Source organism: Mustela putorius, unplaced genomic scaffold (genome assembly GCF_011764305.1).
Source record: "Mustela putorius furo isolate JIRA1106 unplaced genomic scaffold, ASM1176430v1.1 tig00003845_pilon_pilon_pilon, whole genome shotgun sequence".
NCBI lineage: Eukaryota > Metazoa > Chordata > Mammalia > Carnivora > Mustelidae > Mustela > Mustela putorius.
Window position 1 is genome coordinate 35,767,494 of NW_025421998.1, and position 22,691 is coordinate 35,790,184.

Genomic DNA, 22,691 nt, shown 5'->3' on the forward strand with positions numbered 1-22,691 from the left:
TCTGGGAGGACCTGGCTTCCTGTCTCATTCAGGGAATTGGCTGAATTCAGTTCCAAATAGTTGATGTACTGAGGTTCCTGCTTTTTTGCTGACTGTCTAGTGGAGGTCACTCTTAGCTCCTGGAGACTTCACTCTGGTTCTTAATGTGGCCTCTACATTGCAGAGGCAGCAACACTGGGCTCAATCCTTCTCATGACTTCCCGGTTTGCCCCATCTTTTACCTCTAGCCTGAGAAAGGGCTCCTGTGATTTGATGAGGCCCACCCAGATAATCCAGAATAATCTCCCTATTTTTAGGTTCATAACCTTAATTACATCTGCCAAATTCATAGGGATTAGGGTGTAGACATATTTATGGACCACTGCAGGTACAACTTTTGGTGACTATTTCTGCACCAAGATTGCTAACAGTGGTGAATGATAATGCTACCCCTGATTCAAAAAACAAATGAAACAAAGGAAGAATTTCACAGCTTCATGCTAAATTCCAAGTTTTACGGTTTCCAGAAATCTTTAGGTCCTGGAAATGGGGTCAAGATCAACAGCCAGTTCAGGATGGGTGGAAGGTCTCTGACATAAACTGCATAACGAATTGCCCGAGATCAGTAGTTGTTCAAATGGCAGCGGGAAGAAATGACGGCCAGAAGCAAAGGATAACTTTCAGGGACTTAAAGAGAATAGAGGGATTGCTGCAAATGTATATTCCTAGGAGCGCATCGCCACAAACTGATATAATAGTAAAAAACAAACAAACGAACAACAACAACAACAACAAAAAGGATTAACATGGAAGGGCAGGAGGAAGAATCTGGACCAACGCTGACATGCCAGACGGTGACCCTTTATTTGGATCCTATGGAGGCCCAGGGGATCTTGGAAGAGTGGCAAGGGCATTTAGGAAGCTAGAATACTCTGGGTAGTGGATTCTGCACCAATGGGTATGGACATATGCCAACATTTTAGCAACGGGTATGCGATACAGTAATATTAACAACCCTAAGATATCCAACAATGCGACTCCTATTATATTCCTTGTAAATTATACTGATAACAGTATTATTTTACTAAGCAATTCCACCAAAGCTGAACATTTTGATAGATTCCACTTTTTGTATTAATGTAGATAATCTTTAAACAGAAAAAGTCAGTGTTTAGGAAGAATGAGAAGATGCCGGAAATTATGATATCAGAAGGAACAAATCACCCACCTGAAAATTTAACCCAGTCTGCCTTTTGTATCATTTCAGCAATTCTTAAGTGTCAGTTCAGCTCTCTGTGTCTCCTCGAGGGGATTGTAATTTGGGTATACCATTTTATGTCTTTATAATTGTTCCTTATCCCATTCATCTCCGTTTCTATTTCATCTTTAGTTTTTCACTTTGACCTACTCTTCTCTTATTTTTTAAAGGTCTTTAGAGACCATTTCTTTCTAGTTATAGATGGGCTAAAATGAAACATAATTTTAGTCATATTTAATTAGACTTTTAAATCTGATGGTACACTCTGCCTGAAGCTTTTTCAGGGGAATTTCTGAAGTCCAATTATAGGGCTCATCTCCTAATAAGGACTATTAATTCATAATGAAATTATTTGCTTTTAAGCTTCATCCAGATCCTGTTGTGAAAAATATACTAACCCAACCACATTCCTATAGGGTCATTAGTATGGCCAGTACAAACAGGTGAGGTCTGCTGAAGTCACAGTTCTCCTCAGAATGTGTGAAGGGTTGGGTGTTGGATCTAGACAGCTCCTCAGGGAATGCCACCAGTCCTTTCATACTGTGGCCTTCCATTTCTTGATGTGCTAATTTTGATACCTCTTTCAGTTAGTTCAAGTTTGCCCAAACTGTATTTAATAAACAAACAATTAACTGCATCCTTGCACACAGGAACTTTTCTGTTGCCTTCATCTGTTTAAGACAATTCACCTGAGTACAAAGGTCTTGAGCACAGACTCCCTACTGCCCCAAAGCTAAAGCTGTTTCTTTATTATTTTGTGCCTTTTAGTTAAATAAAAGAGAAGTCTGAGGCCAGCCTGATTTCCCTACTTTTTCGTATAGCTTTCAAATAAATGTGTTTGTTCCTTGTAGGCTTTTCTCTTTCTCCATGAAGTTCAACCATTTGCCAGATGTGTTCCGTGTGGCAGATTCTCCTAAGGATGAATTTTGGCACCTGCCTTGGAAGCCCAGGTAAAGAAGAATGTGTTCTTTGTCTGAGTGTCCTGGTGTTGCAGATGTGACACTTGGAACCGCTGTAACCACTTTGTCATGAGGGAAGAGAGTCTTCCAAGATGCTAAGACATAGCCAAGGGAATCTTAGAGAAATGGAGTTGTAGTTTCTGGATTAAGCCAATCCTGAAGCTTGCTTATCTCTGGAATCATTGTTCATGTGAGCTAGCAAATTCCTTATTCTTTAGTCCATCCAAACTGAATTTTCTGTACTCACAGCCCTGAGCACCCCAACTACTACGTTCTCTTTTTCAATGATTTCTCCCCAAATGTTGCGAGATCTTTTAATCCACATATTCAAATCTTGTCTCTCTTCAGGAATGTGTTTCTGTAATTATGTTTCTGATTACTGCATTTCAAGGTCATCAATTTCTTTTTTTTTTTTTTTAAAGATTTTATTTATTTATTTGACAGACAGAGTTCACAAGCAGGCAGACAGGCAGGCAGAGAGAGGGAGAGGAGGAAGCAGGCTCCCTGCAGAGCAGAGAGCCCGATGCGAGACTCGATCCCAGGACCCTGAGATCATGACCTGAGCCGAAGGCAGCGGGACTCGATCCCAGGACCCTGAGATCATGACCTGAGCCGAAGGCAGCGGCTTAACCCACTGAGCCACCCAGGTGCCCCAAGGTCATCAATTTCTTAAGCCACGTTTCCATTCTTTATCCTTCCTATTTGTCATTTTCTCACCATTGCAAACTTCTTGTTCTTTTTCTAAGCATTGTGTGAGAACGTCTCAATACTGTCCTTTAAATCAGTGATTCTGTGTCCTGTAGTATTAATCCTACTTTTTACTCCTTCCGACCAGCTTTTCTTTATTTTTTTTGAGAGCTCAAGTTGTGTGTGTGGGGGGGAGGGGCAGAGGCAGCAGGAGACTCCTAAGCAGACTTTACCCTCAGTATGGAGCCCAACTTGGGGCTTGATACCACAACCTTGAGATCATGACCGGCCAGAAACCAAGAGTGCCACGATTAACTGACTGAGCCACTAGTACGCCCCTCCCTCCAACCAGATTTTAGTCACGCCCGTGTAGGGGGTTTCCTTACAACTGCACATAGCATCCACCTCCCTTCCCATCTCAGTTTACATTTCAGAATGCTCAGCACTTGTGGCCTTTGTTTCTGTTTTAGGAGCATGTCTTCTAGTGTTCTTTTGAGTTAGTCTACTAATTTTTAGAAATTTTCTTTTGATTTTACTAATCCTTTTCCAATTTTATATCTGTTTCTTGGGCTTCTGGATAATGTTACTTGCCTTGATCAGCAGTAATTTTTTTTTTTTTTTGAAAGCTGCAAGGATTGTGTTCTTTTAGTTGGTGTTCTCATTCTGAGAGGGGCGATCAACCTGGACAAGTTGTAGTCAACAAAATGTAGACATTACTTTAAACTCATTTTGTAAACACGGAAATACTCTTTGAGTAGCTCTTAGATCAATTTTAACAGCTACCATGTTTCATTTAATATTGCTCTCACAGGTCTACCTCCTGAATGCCCCATTCTTCTTAGCTCCCTTGCTTCCTTTTTGCACCTGTTTTTCTGGGATATATACTCATATGAAACAGATATAATGCTGATAGGAGAAGGGAGGCAAGGCACTGTGGAGATCTCAACAGGAACAGTGCTTGGGAACAGATTCACCATTTTTTTGAACTGGAGTCAACTTTGTCTTTCTGATACAAGGAAAGGAGGGAGGGGGGATAAAGATCTATTTTTAAGTGACCATGAACAACACTGCGTCACCAAATGGATTTTAGATCTAGTTCTGGCTAAATGAGAATTTTTCCAAATAATTTTGATAATTATTTCATGGCCAGTCTGAATTCTGGTGTTGGAGGGTTTGTCTTTTTAGTAGGAACTGAGAGAGGGGCAGCGGTTATCATTTTAAACCAAAAGCTCTAAACATGTTTAATGACTTCTCACTGAGGGCTTAGAGACGCAATACAAGTAGCTGTTAGTGCGCAATCTTTAAAAAGAGGTACCAGTTTAGAGAAAAAAAGTGCAAAATGTCCACATATTCAGTTCACTTCCATTTTTAACCAGGACCATATACTGCTAAACTGAGTGCCTTTCAAATTAACTTTACTTCATGCTGACACCTGTAGAATTCAATACATGACTGACCAGAAAACACGCAACAACTGGCTTTCAAGTTATTTCCAAGTATCAAAATATTACTATGTCGTATGATTATTAAATGGTGGGGCAACATAGCGCAAACACATTTGGCAGGCTCCCGATGCCTGACTTCCAAGGTTTTGGATCTTCTCCCAAGTCACGGATTGAGAATGTCCAGCGAACTCGAACTGTGCCAGCGATAGAAGAGCTAGTAGTATCCAATTCAACTCGTAGTAAAAATCTTATTTCTGACGAAAACCTGCCATTCTGAATTGTCCTTTGCAATACTTGAATTAGCAAATAAATGTAGCCCATGTGTCTACAGCTGTCTCTGTCCCACCGTTCTTTCACATATCATGCTTTTGTGACATGTCATAAGAAAACAAGACCCAGAAATAATAAACCAGTTTCCTGCTTCTATAGAAGTACATAGGCACATAGACAACACACATGTGTACACATAGGTACACCCCCCAAGCAGCTCTCAGGCCTATCCCGGAATAGATTCTAATCTTGAAAATTTAACTTAGCTAGAAAACTGGAACAATAAACCAGAAACTAAGTACTACCATATATTATCAGGGAAGCCATGTTAAATGCCCTCTGTCTCCCATGGTTAAACTGGGGAGAAGGGAAGCCGGAGTGACTCAGGGAGAGTGGAAGGAAGAAAGAGAGAGAGGGGCAGAAGAGGAGAGGAGTCTGAAGGCAGACAAGAGGCGAAAGGGTGAAAGGAGAGAAAGAAGAAAAACTAGGACACTTCTTAAATTTTTATAAGGAAAAATGTCCAGTGCTTCTCAGCAAAGCCAAATGCTGGGTCTTATCAGACAACGACCTCCTCCAGTCACCAGGAGAAGGCCAGATGGGAGGCAGAAGCCCAGTGTGAAACAATGGAGCATGGGTCTCAGACAGACCAGACCACCCCACAGCACTGGGCCCCATGGAGTTACTGACAGATTGTCACTACACTCTATCTTTTTAGGACTAAGACAAAATGACATCATTTGTCACATCTTACATTTGTTGTAATGTGGTGCCTTAATACTGTTCTGTGGAAAACTATCCAGGTATACAATAAAATCTCCTGAATTTATATTTATCTCAAATATCTTATCTTCTTCATAATGGTGTCTATTGTCCTGTCTAGTAAATTTGCATGAACATTATAAAGCAATGAATGTAAACATTATACTTCAAAGAAATTACCAAGGCCAGACGCAACTCAGACCAGCGGTCCAAACTCCAGCTAAAGTAATTCTGCACAGGCCCAGTACTTTCCATCTTGCAGGGCTGGGAGGTACCTCCTGCTCATGGGAGCCAGGGGACAACGAAGACAAGTTTGCCACGGACTGATCAGATTAGACTGTATGCGTTGTCTCTCACTGTAAAAAATAGCTATTTTCTCTGCTGATGTTTTATAATAAAAAGGGGATGGCGTCTTGTCTCAAACCAAGTATTTTCATCCAAAGCAATGGTTCAAAGATGTGACCTGGAAGACCTGAGCCTTTATGACCAAGGTAAGACACACACTGTGAGAGTCAATGCAAGTGCTTCCAAAACAGACCCAATGAGTAGACCCAGAAGGCAAAATCTGAAGCAAAGATGCCTGAGGTCTGGAGAAGAAGACTAAGAAGAGCGGGCAAGGTGAAGACAGGGCTACGTTCCAAGTCCTGCCTGGAAGGAAGATCACAGCTCAGGACACATTATTCTCTAAGCCCAGGTACTCTGGAGCTCTGCAGAATAACCTTCATGCTCTCTGTGCACTGGAAAAAAAAACGAGTCTGAAAAACTGCTTGGGGCTTGAATTTTAAGATAATTTTTTTTTTTTAACTGACAAAAGGAGGTTGATTCCTTCCCTATCGCTACACAACTGATAAAAAGGAAACCCACAGTGAATTTTACAGTTGAAGGAAGTCTCTTATGCTTCAAGCCAAGCTTAACACAGCTTTTATAAAATTACCATATTCCCCTCTTGATATTATTTTTAAATACAGATGACGGAGATAGCCAGGGCTTACATGAGTCCTTGTCTTTTTAAATTTTTCTTTCTTTCTTTTTTTTAAAAAAAGATTTTATTGATTTATTTGAGAGAGAGAGACAAAGCGTACACATAAGCATGGGGGTGGGGGTGGGGGTGGGGGTGGAGGTGGTGGTGGTGAGGGGCAGAGGGAGAGGGAGGTGCAGACTCCTCACTGAGCAGGGAGCATGATGCAGGGCTTGAGCCCAGGACCCTGGGATCCTGACCTGAGCTGAAGGCAGATGCTTAACTGACTGAGCCATCTAGGTGCCCCTGTCCTGTTTTACTCTTGACAATGCTTCTTAATCTTTGAGAACCTCAATCCTATCTCTCACTTTAAACTTAAAACAGAGTTTAATGCAGGCTCTTTAGAGGGCAGTTTGGTTTAGCTAGCAGAATTTTAAATATGCATGTTATCTGACCCTGTAATTTTGCTTCTGGAATTCACCATACAGAAATACTTAGACAAATGTTCCACAAAACAAGCACAAGGATTTTAATGCAGAATTATTTGCAATAAGACCAAAACCAAATAGCCCCTAAATGTCCATCAATGGGAAATTATGAAATAAATGAACTGACAATTATTCAGCAGTTTAATCATGACTTAGATCTCTATGAACTGATATAATACATTATAATAAAATAAAGCAAATAAGGCAAGGTACAGAGTATGGTATATAGAGTAAGCCCACTTCTGTGAGATAAATTTGTAGGTGTGCATGTGTATGTATATGTGTATGTATATATTTATTTATAAACACAAACACACACTTTTGAATTTGTAATAAACTGGAAATCTGGAAGATCTGGAAGTATAGCCAGAGGGTTCTCTTTGGGAAGTGGATTTTGGATGAGAGTACAGAAAAGATAATATTCCCTTTTATACTTCTGTGCCATTTGGCATTTTTTTCGCAACCAGACTCTTCTACCTTGTGGCTAAAAGTTTTTCTTTAAAAAAAAAAAAAAGAAAGCTAATTGGTGTCTAAATCTCATTTGTTCCTGCCCTTAGCAATCCTCAATTCCACAAGTGGCACGTGGAGAGATCACAGAGCAGTCGAGGTTCCAGGGGCAAGCAATTTTAGAGGAGGACGCAGTGGGGAGGATATGAGGGTCTGACAAACCCTCTTGAAGGCTGGTGTTTAAGTGCCACCAATTTGGGGACAAAGGCCAAGCAGCTGTTCTACACCAACTCTCTCAGTTCTACATACAAGGACCCCAACTGTTACAGCCTCTGCCAAACTAGAAAAGATGCAGGAGAGAGAATGAGGAACCTCACCGAGGTTCAGCGAGCCTCGGATAGAAGGGCGCTGACTCACTTTTCCTCCCCTTTCCAATAAACAGCAGTCTGGTTTTTCTTTCTTTTCCTTCTGTTTGATGGTTTAGACCTGTGCAGTCTAGTCCGTCCACGAGGCTACTGAGCATTTGAATTTGGTGAGTCTGAACTGACATGGGCTGTTAAGTGCAAACACACAGGGGCTCTGAAGACTGATTATGAAGAATGTAAAATATCTCATTCACATTTTTAAATATTCATTACATGTTGAAGTAATATTTTGGATATATTGTATTAAATAAAATATATGATTAAATCTAATTTTACCTGTTTCTTGTCACCTTTTTAAAGGGGGCTACTAGAAAATTCTAAGTTACACTGTGGCTCATGTTATGTTTTTTTCTTTTTGAAAGATTATTTATTTATTTATTTGAGAGAGAGAGAGAGAGAATAAAAGAGAGAGCATGAGATGAGAGATGTCAGTGGGAGAAGTAGACTCCCTGCCCAGTAGGGAGTCTAATGTGGGACTTGATCCTGAGACTCCGGGATCATCACCTGAGCCAAAGGCAGTCGCTTAACCAACTGAGCCACCCGGGCGCCCTCAGGTTATATTTCTGTTGGACAGAGCTGCTTTAGACCTTCTTGGATGGAGTATCTATATATTTAAATGTTTATAAAAGGGAACAGCAGGGTGGAGAGGCAGGTATGAACAAACATACACCCAAACACACCCTGACTGTTATAATGCTACTCTCTATGATCTTGATGCCTCTCTAATTTTTAGTGTTGCTTACTACAAATTCAGTTCAGGGTACCTGCTACAGGTCTGAGTTGTATTATAGCTGGTACATAGGTACCTATTATATATACCTGTTATAGCTCTGAGTTCACGGTTTGCCAAGGAGCAGATGTGGGATCCTGGGACGTCACTTAGGGAGATTTAAACTGAATAATGCATGTCAAGTGTTCAGGACCATATACAAGGATATGTAATAACCCTTTGTCTGTTGACAAGCATTAGTTGTATTAGACGTGGGGAAGAGTTCCAGAAATCACCAAATCATGCCTCTACCAGAAGCAAACAATACCAGAGTTAGAATGAATCTTGGACGGTATCCACTGGTGTGTGTTAAAATTCTTACAAATCTCAGCAGCCCGATATATAAAAAAGAGGAAATCAAGTTGCTTTGAATGAAGCTCAGCGTGGGAGCAAGAAACGATGGTAACTCCTGAAGTCTCTGGGTGTGGGTGAAGGCCACGGATGTGCTATCTTAATCTGGCCTCTCCCTTTGCTGGATAAAGACATGAAGCTCCAGGCTGATGACTTGCCTTCAGTCACAGAGCTGGCAAGGAGATAGGGCTGAAGCAGAGCAAAGCAGCAGATTGCTAAGAAAGAACACTGTGCTGCATCACATGGTTCCTGCCCCCAGTGTGGGCAACCTGCACGCACAGGAAGTGGCTGAGGAAAGCGCCACAAGACAGGGGCAGCCGGAATGCGGAGGGGCTATGGAGGTGTGGGGGAGGGCGGCAGGTCTCTCTCTGAGGAACCAGTTTCAAGGTGCAGTTCTAGAAAAAGAGGGCAGGTGGGCCCCCAGGTCAAGAGAAGCTTGTGGGTTCTATGGGAGAAAACCCCGAGGCCAATTTTGGGGTCCAAAGGTAGGTCATTTTCATGAACATACAGTTACATCTTAGAGCAGAATATATGCTGAGGCCAGAAGAGAGATGGGGCTTCTTTAAAAGGTCCTGAGAGCCAAGGATCCTACACCAGCTTTCACAAGTTTTTGCAAAGGGTTGAGAATAGGAAGATGAACTTATGCTAAATCCATGAACAGGTAGGAGGCAGGAAAGCAGGCTGCCACGTTACCGCTGTAGGCTGACTGTTAAGGACCAAACTGAGGCGATAGAAGTCCAGGTCTGAGGGATCCTGTGGAGACAAGGGTCTACAGGACTTGGATGTATGAGAAGGATAAGGAGGATCCCAAATGACTTTAGGGACCTAGCTGGGTAACTGGGGTATGTGGGTTCCATTAACGGGGAAAAAGATGGTGAGAGGAATTGCTGGTTTGGAGGTCTGATGAAGGCGGGGTGTCTGTGAGACGGTTGGTGGAGTGTCATTCCCTCAGAGAACTGAAATGGGGCTCTGGAGCCCATCTGCATCTGATCTAGACAGAAAGTCTTTGGGAACATCCAGGTTTGGGAGATAAGGAAGAAGAGCGGTAACAGAGATAAAGGCAGTGTGCTCTTCACCGACAGCAAGGGCAGGGAGGGTGTAATGGAACCGGTGGTCACGAGATTCAGATACCGAAGACACTGAGCAAGAAGAGAATGGAGAAATGGTCCTTATCTGCTCAGAAGGCAGCAGATGGATGCCAGGAGGATGGTGTGGTCAAATATGCCTGTGTTCAGAGCCTCTTCTCATTACTCATTAGCTGTGGTACTCTGTACTACTTAACCTTTTCAGACCTCAGTTTTCTTACCTGTAAAATGGGGGACAACAGTATCCCTTAAGGTTATTCTGAGATTTAAGTGAAATTATATATATATATTCATATATATATATATAATTTTAAGATTTTACTTATTTACTTAACAGAGAGAGACACAGCAAGAGAGAGGGAACAGAAGCAGAGGGAGTGGGAGAGGGAGAAGCAGGCTTCCTGCTGAGCAGAGAGCCCTATGTGGGGCTCAATCCCAGGACTCCAAGATCATGACCTGAGCTGAAGGCAGACGCTTAAGAACTGAGACACCCAGGTGCCCCGAAATTATGTATTTTAAGGCATTCAACATAGCTCATAGCAAGTGCCTGGTAAATATTATTGGTCATTTTTTCAATTTAAGGAATGGCACATGGTGAAGAAGTGGAGGCTGTGTGTAGAGACCCTGTTGTTTTTAGAAGTTTGGTCATGAAGGGAAGGCGAAAGACTGAGGGCATAAAAGGGGGAGTGAAGTCTTTTCTAGGCTGGAGTCATGAAAGCCAGTGGACAGGGAGATTCTGAAATGGCAAATCAGAAGAAAACACATGGTGGGGGAGTCCAGAAGCAGGTGCATCAAGAACACAAGTCAAAGGACCTGTCTTGTAAGGGGAGAATGCAGCCTTCTTTGAAAAGGGAGAGAAAGGGGAGAGAAAGAGGGTCCCTGGGTGGTTCGGTCTGTCAAGCATCCAGCTCTTGATTTCTGCTCAGGTCACCATCTCAGGGTCTTGAGCCCGGATTCTCTCTCTTGCCTTCCCTCCCCTCCCTCACTTGTGCTCTCTCTCTCTCATATAAATAAATCTTAAAAAAAAAAAAAAAAGAAAAGAAAAGAAAAGAAAAGCGGAGAGAAGGAAGAGAGAGGGTGAGATAAAGAGAGATTTCTGAGCCGAACGAAGGCACAGAGGAACTCACTTTGAATAGCTTCACTCAACTCAATCAAGTGGAGATGTGGCTGAATGTTGGGTTGGGAGAATGGGAACAGACTGGGCTTAAGGACTGCGGGGGATAGAAGGGGAAGGAACTATGCATGGGACCAGGTCTGAGACCAAGAGAGAGAGGACCCAGAGGAGAGGACAGGAACCCAGATGGCAAGTATTGAAAAGCTTGTGGGCTCCTGTTGCCCTTACTTCTGCCTATGAGTGGAGCTTTATTTTTAATGGTGAAACACTAGTGAAACGATGAGCCCTAAGATGCAGTGAGTGCCCCCGAGGAGCGAGCAGAGGACACAAGTCCGTCAGAAGGTCCCGAGTGCTTCAGCACAGGCTAGGGGATAGGGAAATGGTAAGCTGAACAATGCAGCGAAGCCAGTCAGGACCCCCAATCTGCTATTTCCTCCTCCGTGAAAAGCATTTCCATCAACAACAGTTCTTACTCTGGAGTAGTTTAAGAAAGTGGCTATGCTTACACAAAAGCTCTATGTTTCAAAAAACAAAACAACAGGGGCGCCTGGGTGGCTCAGTGGTTTAAGCCTCTGCCTTCTGCTCAGGTCGTGATCTCAGGGTCCTGGGATCGAGCCCTGTGTCGGGCTCTCTGCTCAGCGGGGAGCCTGCTTCCCCGCCCCCCTCTGCCTGCCTCTCTGCCTACTTGTGATCTCTGTCTGTTTATCAAATAAATAAATTAAAAAATCTTAAAAAAAAACAACAACAACACAAAACAAAACCAAAATCACTAGTTCTCTATGTGACAGGTGAGGTAATGAAGACAGGGGAGACAGAAGGGAGAGAGGATGGCAAAAAGGAGCCAGGAGGCTTTGGCAGAACAGTGCCCTCAGCACCAGGTGGCCAAGAAAATCCCAGTTCTCTTCTCAAGGGAATAGAACATTGACAGAAAAGGGCCTGAAGGAGACTTCGAGGAAAAGTTCAGTGAAGTGGGGCCACCTGTGGCTCAGAACAGGGATTCCAAAGGACAGAGTTGAAAGGACTAACAGAAGTTGGGGGAGCCAGAGAGGGGGAAGGAGGTTGCTCAGAATAGGGATAAGACCATGGGGAGAAGTCACAGACCAGTAACTGTCAGTAAAAGGGAAGCGATGACTTAGGTAGCTGGAGGGAAGAACTGGCAGAACTGGCAGGAAGGGTCCTATTAAGATAAAATCTAGTTTGCAGAGAAGACCACAAAACAGGCAGCCCCAGGGTGCTAGACTGGAGTGGCCCTGGGTTGGGATGCTGGAGTCCCGCAGAGCTGTCCTGACAGGCAAGGGCCATGCCTGACCCTGGCTTCTCAGTACACATCACAAAAACAAATGCATTTTTCAAATTCGTGTTAAAGTAAGATATGTATTAAGAATAAGAGAGGGGCGCCTGGGTGGCTCAGTGGGTTAAAGCCTCTGCCTTAGGCTCAGGTGATGATCCCAGGGTCCTGGGATTGAGCACCACATTGGCTCTCAGCTCAGCGGTGAGCCTGCTTCCCCATCTCTGTGCCTACTTGTGATCTCTCTCTCTCTCAAATAAATAAATAAAATCTTAAAAAAAAAAACAAAAATAATAAGAGAAATAATGGTACAACTGGGTGGCACAGTTGGTTAAGCATATGCCTTCTGTTGGGGTCAGGATCTCAGGGTCCTAGGGATCAACTCCCACATGGGGCTCCTTGCTTGGTGGGGAGCCTGCTTCTTCCTCTACCTGTGGCTCCCCTTGCTTCTCTCTCTCTCTCTGACAAATAAATAAATAAATAAAATCTTTTAAAATATCAAAAAAAAGAAAGGATAAGAGAAATCAACATCGATTACCTTAAAAAGCACTCATTCATTCTCAGAACTACCCTCATGCATTATTCAACCAAGATCAGTTCTTTTCCTTAGTACCATCCTGGGTATTTCCTTACATAAGAAAATGCTTCTGTAAAGCTATTCCTATTTGCTTGGTTCTTTTTTTTTTTTTTTTTTAAGATTTTATTTATTTTTTTGACAGAGATCAGAAGTAGTCAGGGAGGCAGACAGAAAGAGAGAGAGGAGGAAGCAGGCTCCCTGCGAAGCATAGAGCCTGATGCAGGGCTCATCCCAGGACCCTGAGATCATGACCTGAGCTGAAGGCAGAGGCTTTAACCCACTGAGCCACCCAAGAGCCCCTGGTTGGTTCTTTAAAGGAAAAAAAAAAAAAAAAAAAAAGGCCTAGGAAAGCAACCAAGAAGAGGTAAGAAATCTCAAGGCCCAGCGAAGTGCCCTGGTTTCCATACACGTGTTCTGACCTAACCTGTGGTGACGGGTTTCCACTCACAGGCTAGAGCTTGGGTGCCTTGGTGTTCAGGTCACTCTATTAAAGACCTCATTTTACTGATGTCATTTTAGAGAGCACTCAAAGAAGGGGAAACACCAACAGAATAACCAATGGGAAAATTGGCAAGACACTCAGTGAATGACATTTTAAAGACATTTGTTCACAGACCATTCAGCCACAAAGGATGGTTTCACTGTCAGTTTCTCAGCTACTGGGTGTTTAATTCATAGAAATCAATGACAACAAGTCGAGAGAGGCCACCATACATGGGATAATATAACCATGAAGCCTTGTTTGTTTCCTTCCAACAGTGACCGTATTTATTATATTGTTCCTGGCGGCATTTGGCATTTCTTAGCTAGGGATCAGTAGAGCAGGCAACTCAGAACTTCTAAGAATTACTATCTGCTTACCACAATCTCCATATTCAAAGAACTAGTTTGAGAATTAGTTTTTTTTTTTCCAAAGAATTAGCATGTTTTAATGTTTAAACGTGCATTTTCTTTTTATGAGTTTGCTATAACCTGGAAAACCCCATCATTTTCAAACCACTAACAAGAAGTCCGAGCAGGAGCACAAGATAGCCTGGATAGCTAACAACTGTGAACTTAATTTGCTATGAAGTTAAAACCAATCTATCCTACCCATCCCTCATCCCTCTATCACTCTCTCCTATCCCACTGCATGTCATCCTTAACCTGACTAGTGTTTTTTGGTATTAAAATGTAACTCAATGTGGAGTTCAGACGGGCCACCTACAGACAAAGAGCTAATGGACGAAGATAAAAGGCTTCGACTCTTTATTCAATTCATAGCTGCTGCACCAAGTCTTTGGTGGCAATCACTAAACCCAGATCATAGAGACAGAGAGTATTCAAACTCCCTGGCAACCCTTAATATCACAGAGCATCATTCAACCTTTCTAATATAGGAAAAACTGGAAATCAAAACTATTAAGCATATGGTTTGCTTCTTGACCTTTCTAAAATGTCACGGCTGCCACACTGCAATAATGCAGAAAACATTGCAGATAAAAATATGACCTAGCAGGTAAAACAGCAAGAGCAGAAACATGACAGAGGGGGGAAAAACGTCAAAGCATACAGAGTCAGGCAAACCTGAGTTCAAATTTGGCTCTGGTATTTAAGAGCCGTGTGCCCATGGTCAAGTTATCTACTCTCCTTGCTGAAGACTTTCGTTCGTTATCTGGAAACTCTGGAGGATAGTCCTCAGAACGTGGGTTTACTGAGGTAACACACGTGAAGGGCCTGGCCCTGGGTCTGTCATATGACAGACAAGTGTTACCTCCCTTTGTTTCTTATTTTTCTCCCCAGGTTATAGAGAATGGTGAGCCTTAACTAATGCAGAAATGACCATTCCTTAACGATTTTACATAAACAACTAGGATGTGACCTCTAAGGAAGGTTAATACTGACTTCTGGCCTTCCACTGAAAAACCTCTTTCCCTCTCCGGAAACAATATTCTCCTTATACCTATTCACAGAACCCTTTGCTTCTTCACAGGACTTACCCTGGCTGAGGTTAATCAACTAAATTGTGCATGCAATGCCTCTCTTCCCCACTAGGATTTAATTTTTCTCTCTAAAATGGGTCTTGCATATAGTGGCCACGCAGTAAGTTATTTGTAGACTAAATGAAACACCTGTTACAAGGTTTCCAGCATGTGACATTTACCACTGGTAGTATGTGAGAAAGATGATTTTAGGGCTTGAACATGGACTAAGTTTCTCAAGAATTTTAATGGTTATATATTTATTTGTGTGTACTAGACAAATAACTGGCTCATCAAATCTGTGATTTTATATATTTTTGCTTTGGATGAGAATAAAAAATAGTAAACTGTCTAGAAAATATAAAAAGGAACCAAATGGGGCTGAAGAATACAATAACCAAAATGAAAAATACATTAGAGGGAATCAACAGCAGGATTTGAGGGTACAGAAGAATCAATCAGTGATAGCGTCAAGGTAAGTGGAAATTACCCAACTGGAATAGCAAAAAGAAAAAGGAGTGAAAAAAATCAAGATAGTTTAAGGGGCCTCTGGGGCACCATTAAGTATACTAACATTCATATTATGGGGCTCCTAAAAAGAGAAAAGAGACAGAAAAGGACAAAAAACCCATTTGAAAAAAATAATGGCTAAAAACTTCCCTAACCTGATGAAGGAAAAGACATCCAACTCCAGGAAGCACACAGAGAGCCCCAAATAAAAGGAACTCAAAGATATCCACACCAAGACACATTATATTCAATGTGTCAACAGTTAAAAAGAGAATCTTAAAAGCAACAAGAGAGAAACAACTTATGGGAACCCCCATAAGACCATGAGCTGATTTTTCAGCAGAAACTTTATAGGCCAGAAGAGAGTGGCAGAATATATTGAGAGTGCTAAAAGGGAAATATTTGCAACCAAGACTATTCTACCCAGCAAGATTATTATTCAGTATAGAAGGAGAGATAGAGTTTTGCAGATAAGCAAAAGCTAAAAGAGTTTATCAACACCAAATTGGCCTTACAAGCAATGTTAAAGAGATTTCTTTAAGCGCAAAACAAAATGGCTAAGTAGTAAAATCATCTAGAGTTATAAATAATCAGGCAAGGAATACAAAAAATAATATGTAGAATATAATGTCAAAAACATAAAACATGGATTTTTAATCCCTGCTTTTAGAATGTGCTTGAACTTCAGCAACTGTCAACTTAAAATAGACTCCTATAATATATAGGACAGGATCTTGTATATGAATCTCATGGTAACCACAAACCAAATAGCTCTGATAGATACGCAAAACATAAGGAGAAAGAAATATAAACATAACATTAAGGAAAGTCACCAAGTCACAAGGGAAGAGAACAAAAGAAGGAACCAGAACTATAAAAACAACCAGAAAACAATCAACAAAATGGCAATAAGTACATATCTATCGACAATTTACTTTAAAAGTAAATGGACTAAATGCTCCAATCAAAAGACACAGAGTGGTTGAATGGATAAAAAACCCAAGACCTATCTATATGTTGCCTACAAGAGACTCACTTCAGATCTAAAGACATGCACATACTGAAAATAAAGGGATGGAAAAAGATATTCCATGCAAGTGGAAATGAAAAGAAAGCTAAAGTAGCAATACTCACATCACACAAAACGGATTTTAAAATAAAGACTGTAGGGGCACCTGGGTAGCTCAGTCAGTTAAGTGTCTGCTTTCTTTGGCTCAGGTCATAATCTCTGATCTTGGGATGGAGCCCTGCATCAGGCTCCCTGTTCCATGGGAAGCCTGCTTCTCTCCTACCTCTGCCCCTCCCCCTGCTTCTGCCCATCCCAATAAATAAATTAAAAATAAATAAATAAAATCTTTTTTAAAAAGCAAAGTTTAATAAGAAACAAAAACATTATATATTCATAAAGGATCAATCCAACAAGATAAATATCTACACACCCAACATGGGGCTTCTAAACATATAAAGCAAATATTAGCAAAAATAAAGGGAGAAACTGACAGTAATATAGTAACAGCAGGGGACTTTAACACTCCACTTACACCAATGGATAGATCATTTAGACAGAAATATCAGTAAGGAAACACTGGCCTAAATGACCCATTAGACCAGATGAACTTCACAGATATTTATAGGATATAACATCCCAAGGCAGCAGAGTATACATTCTTTTCAAGTCCACATGGAACATTTTCCAGGATAGATCACACGTTAAGCCACAAACCAAGTCTTTATAAATTTAAGGATTAAAAGCATATAAAAACATCTTTCAAATCCCAATGGTATGAAACTATAAATCAATCATAAGAAGAAAACTGGAAGAAACACAAACACATGGAAGCTAAAAAAGCTACCTAACAACCCACAGGTCAATGAAAAAAATCGAAGAGGAAATCAAAATATGCCTTGAGAAATGAAAGGTAAACACAATAGTCCAAAATCTAAAAGACACAGCAAAAGCCAAAATTTTAGAATGAGACAGGTCTACCACAAGAAGCAAGCATCCACCCTCACCCCTAAAAGAACAGAAAAAGAATAGTCTAAAGTTAGTGGAAGGAAAATAATAATAAAGATGAGAGCAGAAATAAATGAAATACAGCCAAATCTAAGGTATCGTGGGTTTGTTTCTAGACCACTCTAATAGAGTGAGTATCAATAAAGTGAATCAAATGAATATTTTTGGTTTCCTAGGGCATATAAAAATCATGTTTTTACATACGCTGTTGTCCATTAAGTGTGTAATAGCATTATGTCTTAAAAAAATCCAATGTATATACCTTAATTAAAAATACTTTATTGCTAAAAAATGATGGCCATCGTGTTTAATGAGTTATAATCACTGGTCATAGATCACCATAACAAACATAATAATGAACAAGTCTGAAATATTGCAAGGATTACCAAAGTGTGACAGACACACGAAGTCATAAGCAAATACTGTTGGAAAAATGTTGTGGACAGACTTGCCTGAGTCAGGATTGCCACAAAGCATTTGTAAAAAAAATGCAGTATCTGCAAAGCACAATCAAATGAGGTATGGCTGTAGTTAGTAATATATAACAAGTTTGAATGGTGACAAATAGTAGCTAGATTTAACGTGGTGATTGATTTGTAATACACATGAATGTTCAATCACTAGATTGTACACCTGAAACTAACATATTATTGTATGTCAATTATACTTCAATTTAAAAAAGTAAATTGTGTAGGGTAAACAATTATGTAAGTATAGTTATTTTAAGAATATGGCAAAAACCATGAAGGTATTAAGAAAGATGACAACATGTGGGAAAACTGCCATTGTAACAGGTGGGAACCCAGAGTGGACACATGCCACGATTCTCTGATTTAGGGTTATAGCCTAAGGTAATGAGGAAGACTGCTTTCAGAATCTCTGGCTCGCAAATTCTCCGCAGGACAATGTAATAGGCGTGTCAGCGCTGACCCAGGAGTCAAGCTAGAGTTAGATCAAGCTGGCGGTTGGACCCCCAAAACTCATCTGGCATGAGTAAGAAGCATGCACATTCAGATATCTTGGTGTAATTATAAGAAATACCAAACATGAAGAGAGCAGGAACAAGGGTCAGATCCCATGGCCAGATTCAAGGTCAAAACCAAACCAGCAGGAACTACCTAGGAGAGAAAGCACCTAGCCCAGGAACTATGTGTGGTAGGTCTGGATTCACTCTCCTTCAGCCATAAAGGCATATGGGCCTGGATTCTGATACTGCTTCCACCTTCAGGCAGTTAATTCTCAATTTAGTACCTCTACACAAGGTTCCAAGAGAGAGGATAGCTTTCTTTTGTGCACATCTAAAGAGCCAATGGGTCTCCACCAACCATCTCCCTTTCTAAGCAAACTGAAGCCAGCTGTTGCTGCCATCATGAAAGGAGCCTTTCTCTGAGCCTCCAACCTTAGGTTCCCCCTTCTGGTGCTGGGTGAAGGGAAGGGTATCCCTGTCATCCTGGATTGGAACAGAGAATGAATTTTCCCATAGAAAAAAATGTCATCCGGAGACAACAGGTTTTGATGGATTAGCACAAATAACATTTCATATATATTCCAGGTTATATAGAATTCTGCAAGCTAGATGGAGCCACTTCAGTGGGAAAATGTTTCAATGCTATAAAATGAAAACTCAGGTTGTAATTGTTCTGTAAGTACTGACCAGCTATACTTAGAAATACCGCAAATTCCTTACTAGTGAATGCTTAATACTATATATCTTAAATTTTACTTTTAACATCTTTCAGGAAAATACTGGTTGTTTCATCAAGAGTGGCTGTGCTCAAGTCTTATCCTACTGAAAAATAACGGACCACTCTCCTCCCATTACAAAAGGGCTCAATCGTTGTTTTTGAAGACACTTCTAGACATATAAAGGTAATTCTTTTATTTTTTTCATATAAAGGTAATTCTAATAGACATTTCTCTCATCAGTTCTCAGCTAAATGAACTTATTTATGGGATGAACTAGAATGAATCTCCTCTGACTTCCACCCTGCTTATTTCCTGTTCTGACCATAATCCTTAATTTTTTTAAAAGGTTTTATTTATTTACTTATTTGAGAGAGCACACACAGGTACATGCCCTTGAGCAGGCAGGTGGGGGGGGGGAGCAGAGGGAGAGGGATAAGCAGACTCCCAGCCAAGGGGGGAGCCGGGCACGGAGCTTAAAGTCATCACCTGAGTCCAAATAAGAGTTGGATGCTCAACTGACCGAGCCGCCCAGGCACTCCTGACCATAATCCTGTAAACTCATGTTTTCTACACTTGTCTGATGAAAAGAATTACATGACGTGCTTTTTTAAAAACAAGAATGCCTGGCCCCATCCCAGTAATGAATCAGAATCTCTAAAGAAGAGGTCTGGAGTTGCACATTCAAAGTCTGCTCATCCCTGGTGATCCTGTCATCCAACCCAGTGGTTCTTGCCCTGGAGGGTGAATTAGCATCACCTTAAGGGCTTGTTCAAACACAGGTTGCTGAGCTCCAGCCCAAGAAGTTCTGATCAGGTGGGTGGGCTGGGGGAGGTGGGAATTTGATTTCTACCAAGGTCCTTAGGGATGCTCTAAAACACTTATTCAACCTGTTTGGAAAACACTAAAGCTGAAATCAACATTACTTTTTCCTTCCCTGCTTGGTACAGAAACAACACTGAATTAAAATGCACAAGCTTCATTTGGGGCAATGCCCCTGCTCCTTTTTAGCTGCTTGATGTTGGACAAATAAATCTGTCCCTGCACCTCTGTAATCTTTCATGGTGAGGCATAAAAAGTAACAGAAGCGAAGAGGTTTGGTACTGTACTTGGCACAGAGTAGGCCAGCATCAAACATCTATGTACTCTGATTTCTTGGGCATGATCCCCTCCTGTGAGCTGCATTTATGAAAATGCTGAGTTCTAAAAATAAGTCCCAAAATTTATGACATGCACCAAACTTCATTTGGTTAAAACAAAGCACAGGTTCTTTTCCTTGGGAGCTACCATGTAACTAACATTTTGAATGTAACAGGTACAACAGGAATATACTCAGCTTTCCAGCTCACATTTCCCGTGGAAACAAAAATAGAAAACAAGGAGCTAATAGATTACAATTAGGTTCTCTGCTTCATTTCTGATTTGCTGAATTTAGTACCCATGTATGGATTATTTTCCGGGCAGATCTTTATTATATTGTTTTGCCTATTTCTTGTGACCTGAAAATAAAACAAATGAATCACAGCTCTCAGAGTCAGAGGTTCCTGGAGGTCCTCTAACCTATTAATGCCACTGAGACACCTCCCATGTGTGGTAGTCCAGTTTCTTCTTGGAACACCCAATGAGAACCCCTATCTTCTCTTTAGATAACTGTCCAATGTTAGATTTTTCCTAGGTCTGAGCAAAAAACTTTACTTCTATCATTTCCCTATCCCTGGTCCCGGTTTTGCTCTGTCGTGCCTAAATATGTCTAATCTCTCCTCATTCCAACAGCACTTTCAGTATTCTGAAGTAGTGCTAACATCTTCCTCGCCTTGTCCTTTTCATCCTGAACATTCTGTGTAAGCCACTATTCTCACCATCAAAATTTCCATATACGTAATAGCCCCGGTCCTTCTCCTGTGGACAAGGTCCACCTTGAGGATATTTCTAGATCCTATCATCAGCAACAAAAATAAGTTGTAAGAACAATGGCATGTTTCTTTCCAAACAGAGTTTCCAAGAGCTGGAAGCTAGAGTCCTACAAAACTACACTGTTCAGGACTGAGAAAGCGTTTCCAGGACAGGCTTGGACGTGGCAGCCCAAAGCAGGGGGATCGGAATATCTGTGTATCTGTATATATCATGACCTTACTTGCAAAAGAAATGCTATGCTGACACTTAAATTATCGAAGACCCAAAAAGTCTTTCCAAGGAAGACAGAATAAAACGAAAGGCATTTCTTACTTTCTACGAAACATTTCTGCAAATATGCAGCCAACACTCCAGAGGTCCACGGGGGTGGCGTAGCTGGACTGAAGCAGGACTTCTGGAGCTCTGTACCACAGCGTGACGACCTGCAAAGGCAAATGGATTGGAGTGTTACTGAGGGAGACGGCTGGTTGCTTCAACTTCTCATCTCAGCCGGTTTAATGCCAGCTCAGCAAGGTGCCTGGCATCATATGGGGACACTGAGATAGAAGCAGTAAGTAATTCAGATTCATTGCTGACAGGCCAGGAAATGACGTCATCCCCACAACCTGGGTTCCCAGCTCAGACGCTGTTTCTTAAGAGGATGGTTAAACAACTGAGTTTTAGGAAGCAAAGCAAAGACTTAAAAAAAAAAAAAAACAAAACCCACGGATCTTAACACTGTTATTTTTTTTCTGAAGAGGCTTAAAAAAAACAATACATGGAGAACAGGTGTCAGCAAGGATTCCAGCTCAGTTCCTACGTCAGCATTATTGGGAAATCAGAAGAGGATTCCAGTGATTGCTGGGTGTTGACCTTGAAGTATAAAGAGCACCCAGGACAAGTCAAAACTACTCTTATCATGAGACTGTGGGGAATCAAAATAAAGCCCCCTTCAATGCCACTCTTTTCAGAAAACAAATTAAGAAACCAAGAACTTGAGAATGTGTAACTCAACTGTCTACACCAATGTGTAAAAAAGTCATCCAGAGGATAGGATTCCTCAATAGGAAGAATCTCACTTAATACAAGAGTAGTGTCCATGCTGTGGCTCTATCTGCAAGGCTGAGAGGTCTCAAGGCAGAACGCCTATAAAAGGTTCAAGTGCTTCTCTTTTGGGGGGCACAGAGATTCTACAGATGGCTGAAATAAAGGAATATTCTTTGCTGTCACACAAGGAATTCAATACATAAATCTACTATATAAGCATTTTATATTATTCAGATTCCCTTTATCCTTACTTACTATTTGGTCTAATTGCACTTTTGTGGACATCTATCAAAATTTCCTACAATTCTCCTTTATGTATTTTGACGCTGTAGTACTTGGTGCATTCAGATCGCAGTTGCAATTCTCCAGAACATGATTGCCATCTGTTTCCTTCCTTCCTTACAGACACACGCTACCCCTCCCAGCAAGAGACAGAGGCTGGGGCGCCTTGGGGGCTCAGCTGAGGTAAGAGCTAGGTTCTTGGTTTTGGCCAGATCATAATCTCATGGTTATGAGACTGAACCCCAAGTTGGGCTCTGTGCTCAGCGTGGAGTCTGCTTCAGATTCCCTCTCCCTCCCCCTCCCCCCTCTCTCAAATAAATAAATTTTTAAAATCGTGTTAAAAAAAAAAAAAGAAGAGAGAGAATTTAAGTCACCTTCTGTTGAAAATGAGTTGGTCTTAGTGAGTTGGTTGTCTAAACTAACAGAATTTTTCTGAGACCAC

At 41.3% G+C, this 22,691-nt stretch overlaps 1 protein-coding gene across 5 annotated transcripts in view; it reads right to left on the reverse strand.

The window, feature by feature from the left end:
* CDK6 (cyclin dependent kinase 6) overlaps positions 1 to 22,691 on the reverse strand; it is a 241,466-nt gene that overhangs the window by 52,090 nt on the left and 166,685 nt on the right. For all 5 annotated transcript variants that reach the window (XM_004776429.3, XM_013047832.2, XM_004776430.3 and 2 more), the window contains exon 5: positions 21,254 to 21,363. In XM_004776429.3, the coding sequence (XP_004776486.2) occupies positions 21,254 to 21,363 (110 nt within the window). The remainder of the gene's footprint in view (positions 1 to 21,253; positions 21,364 to 22,691) is intronic.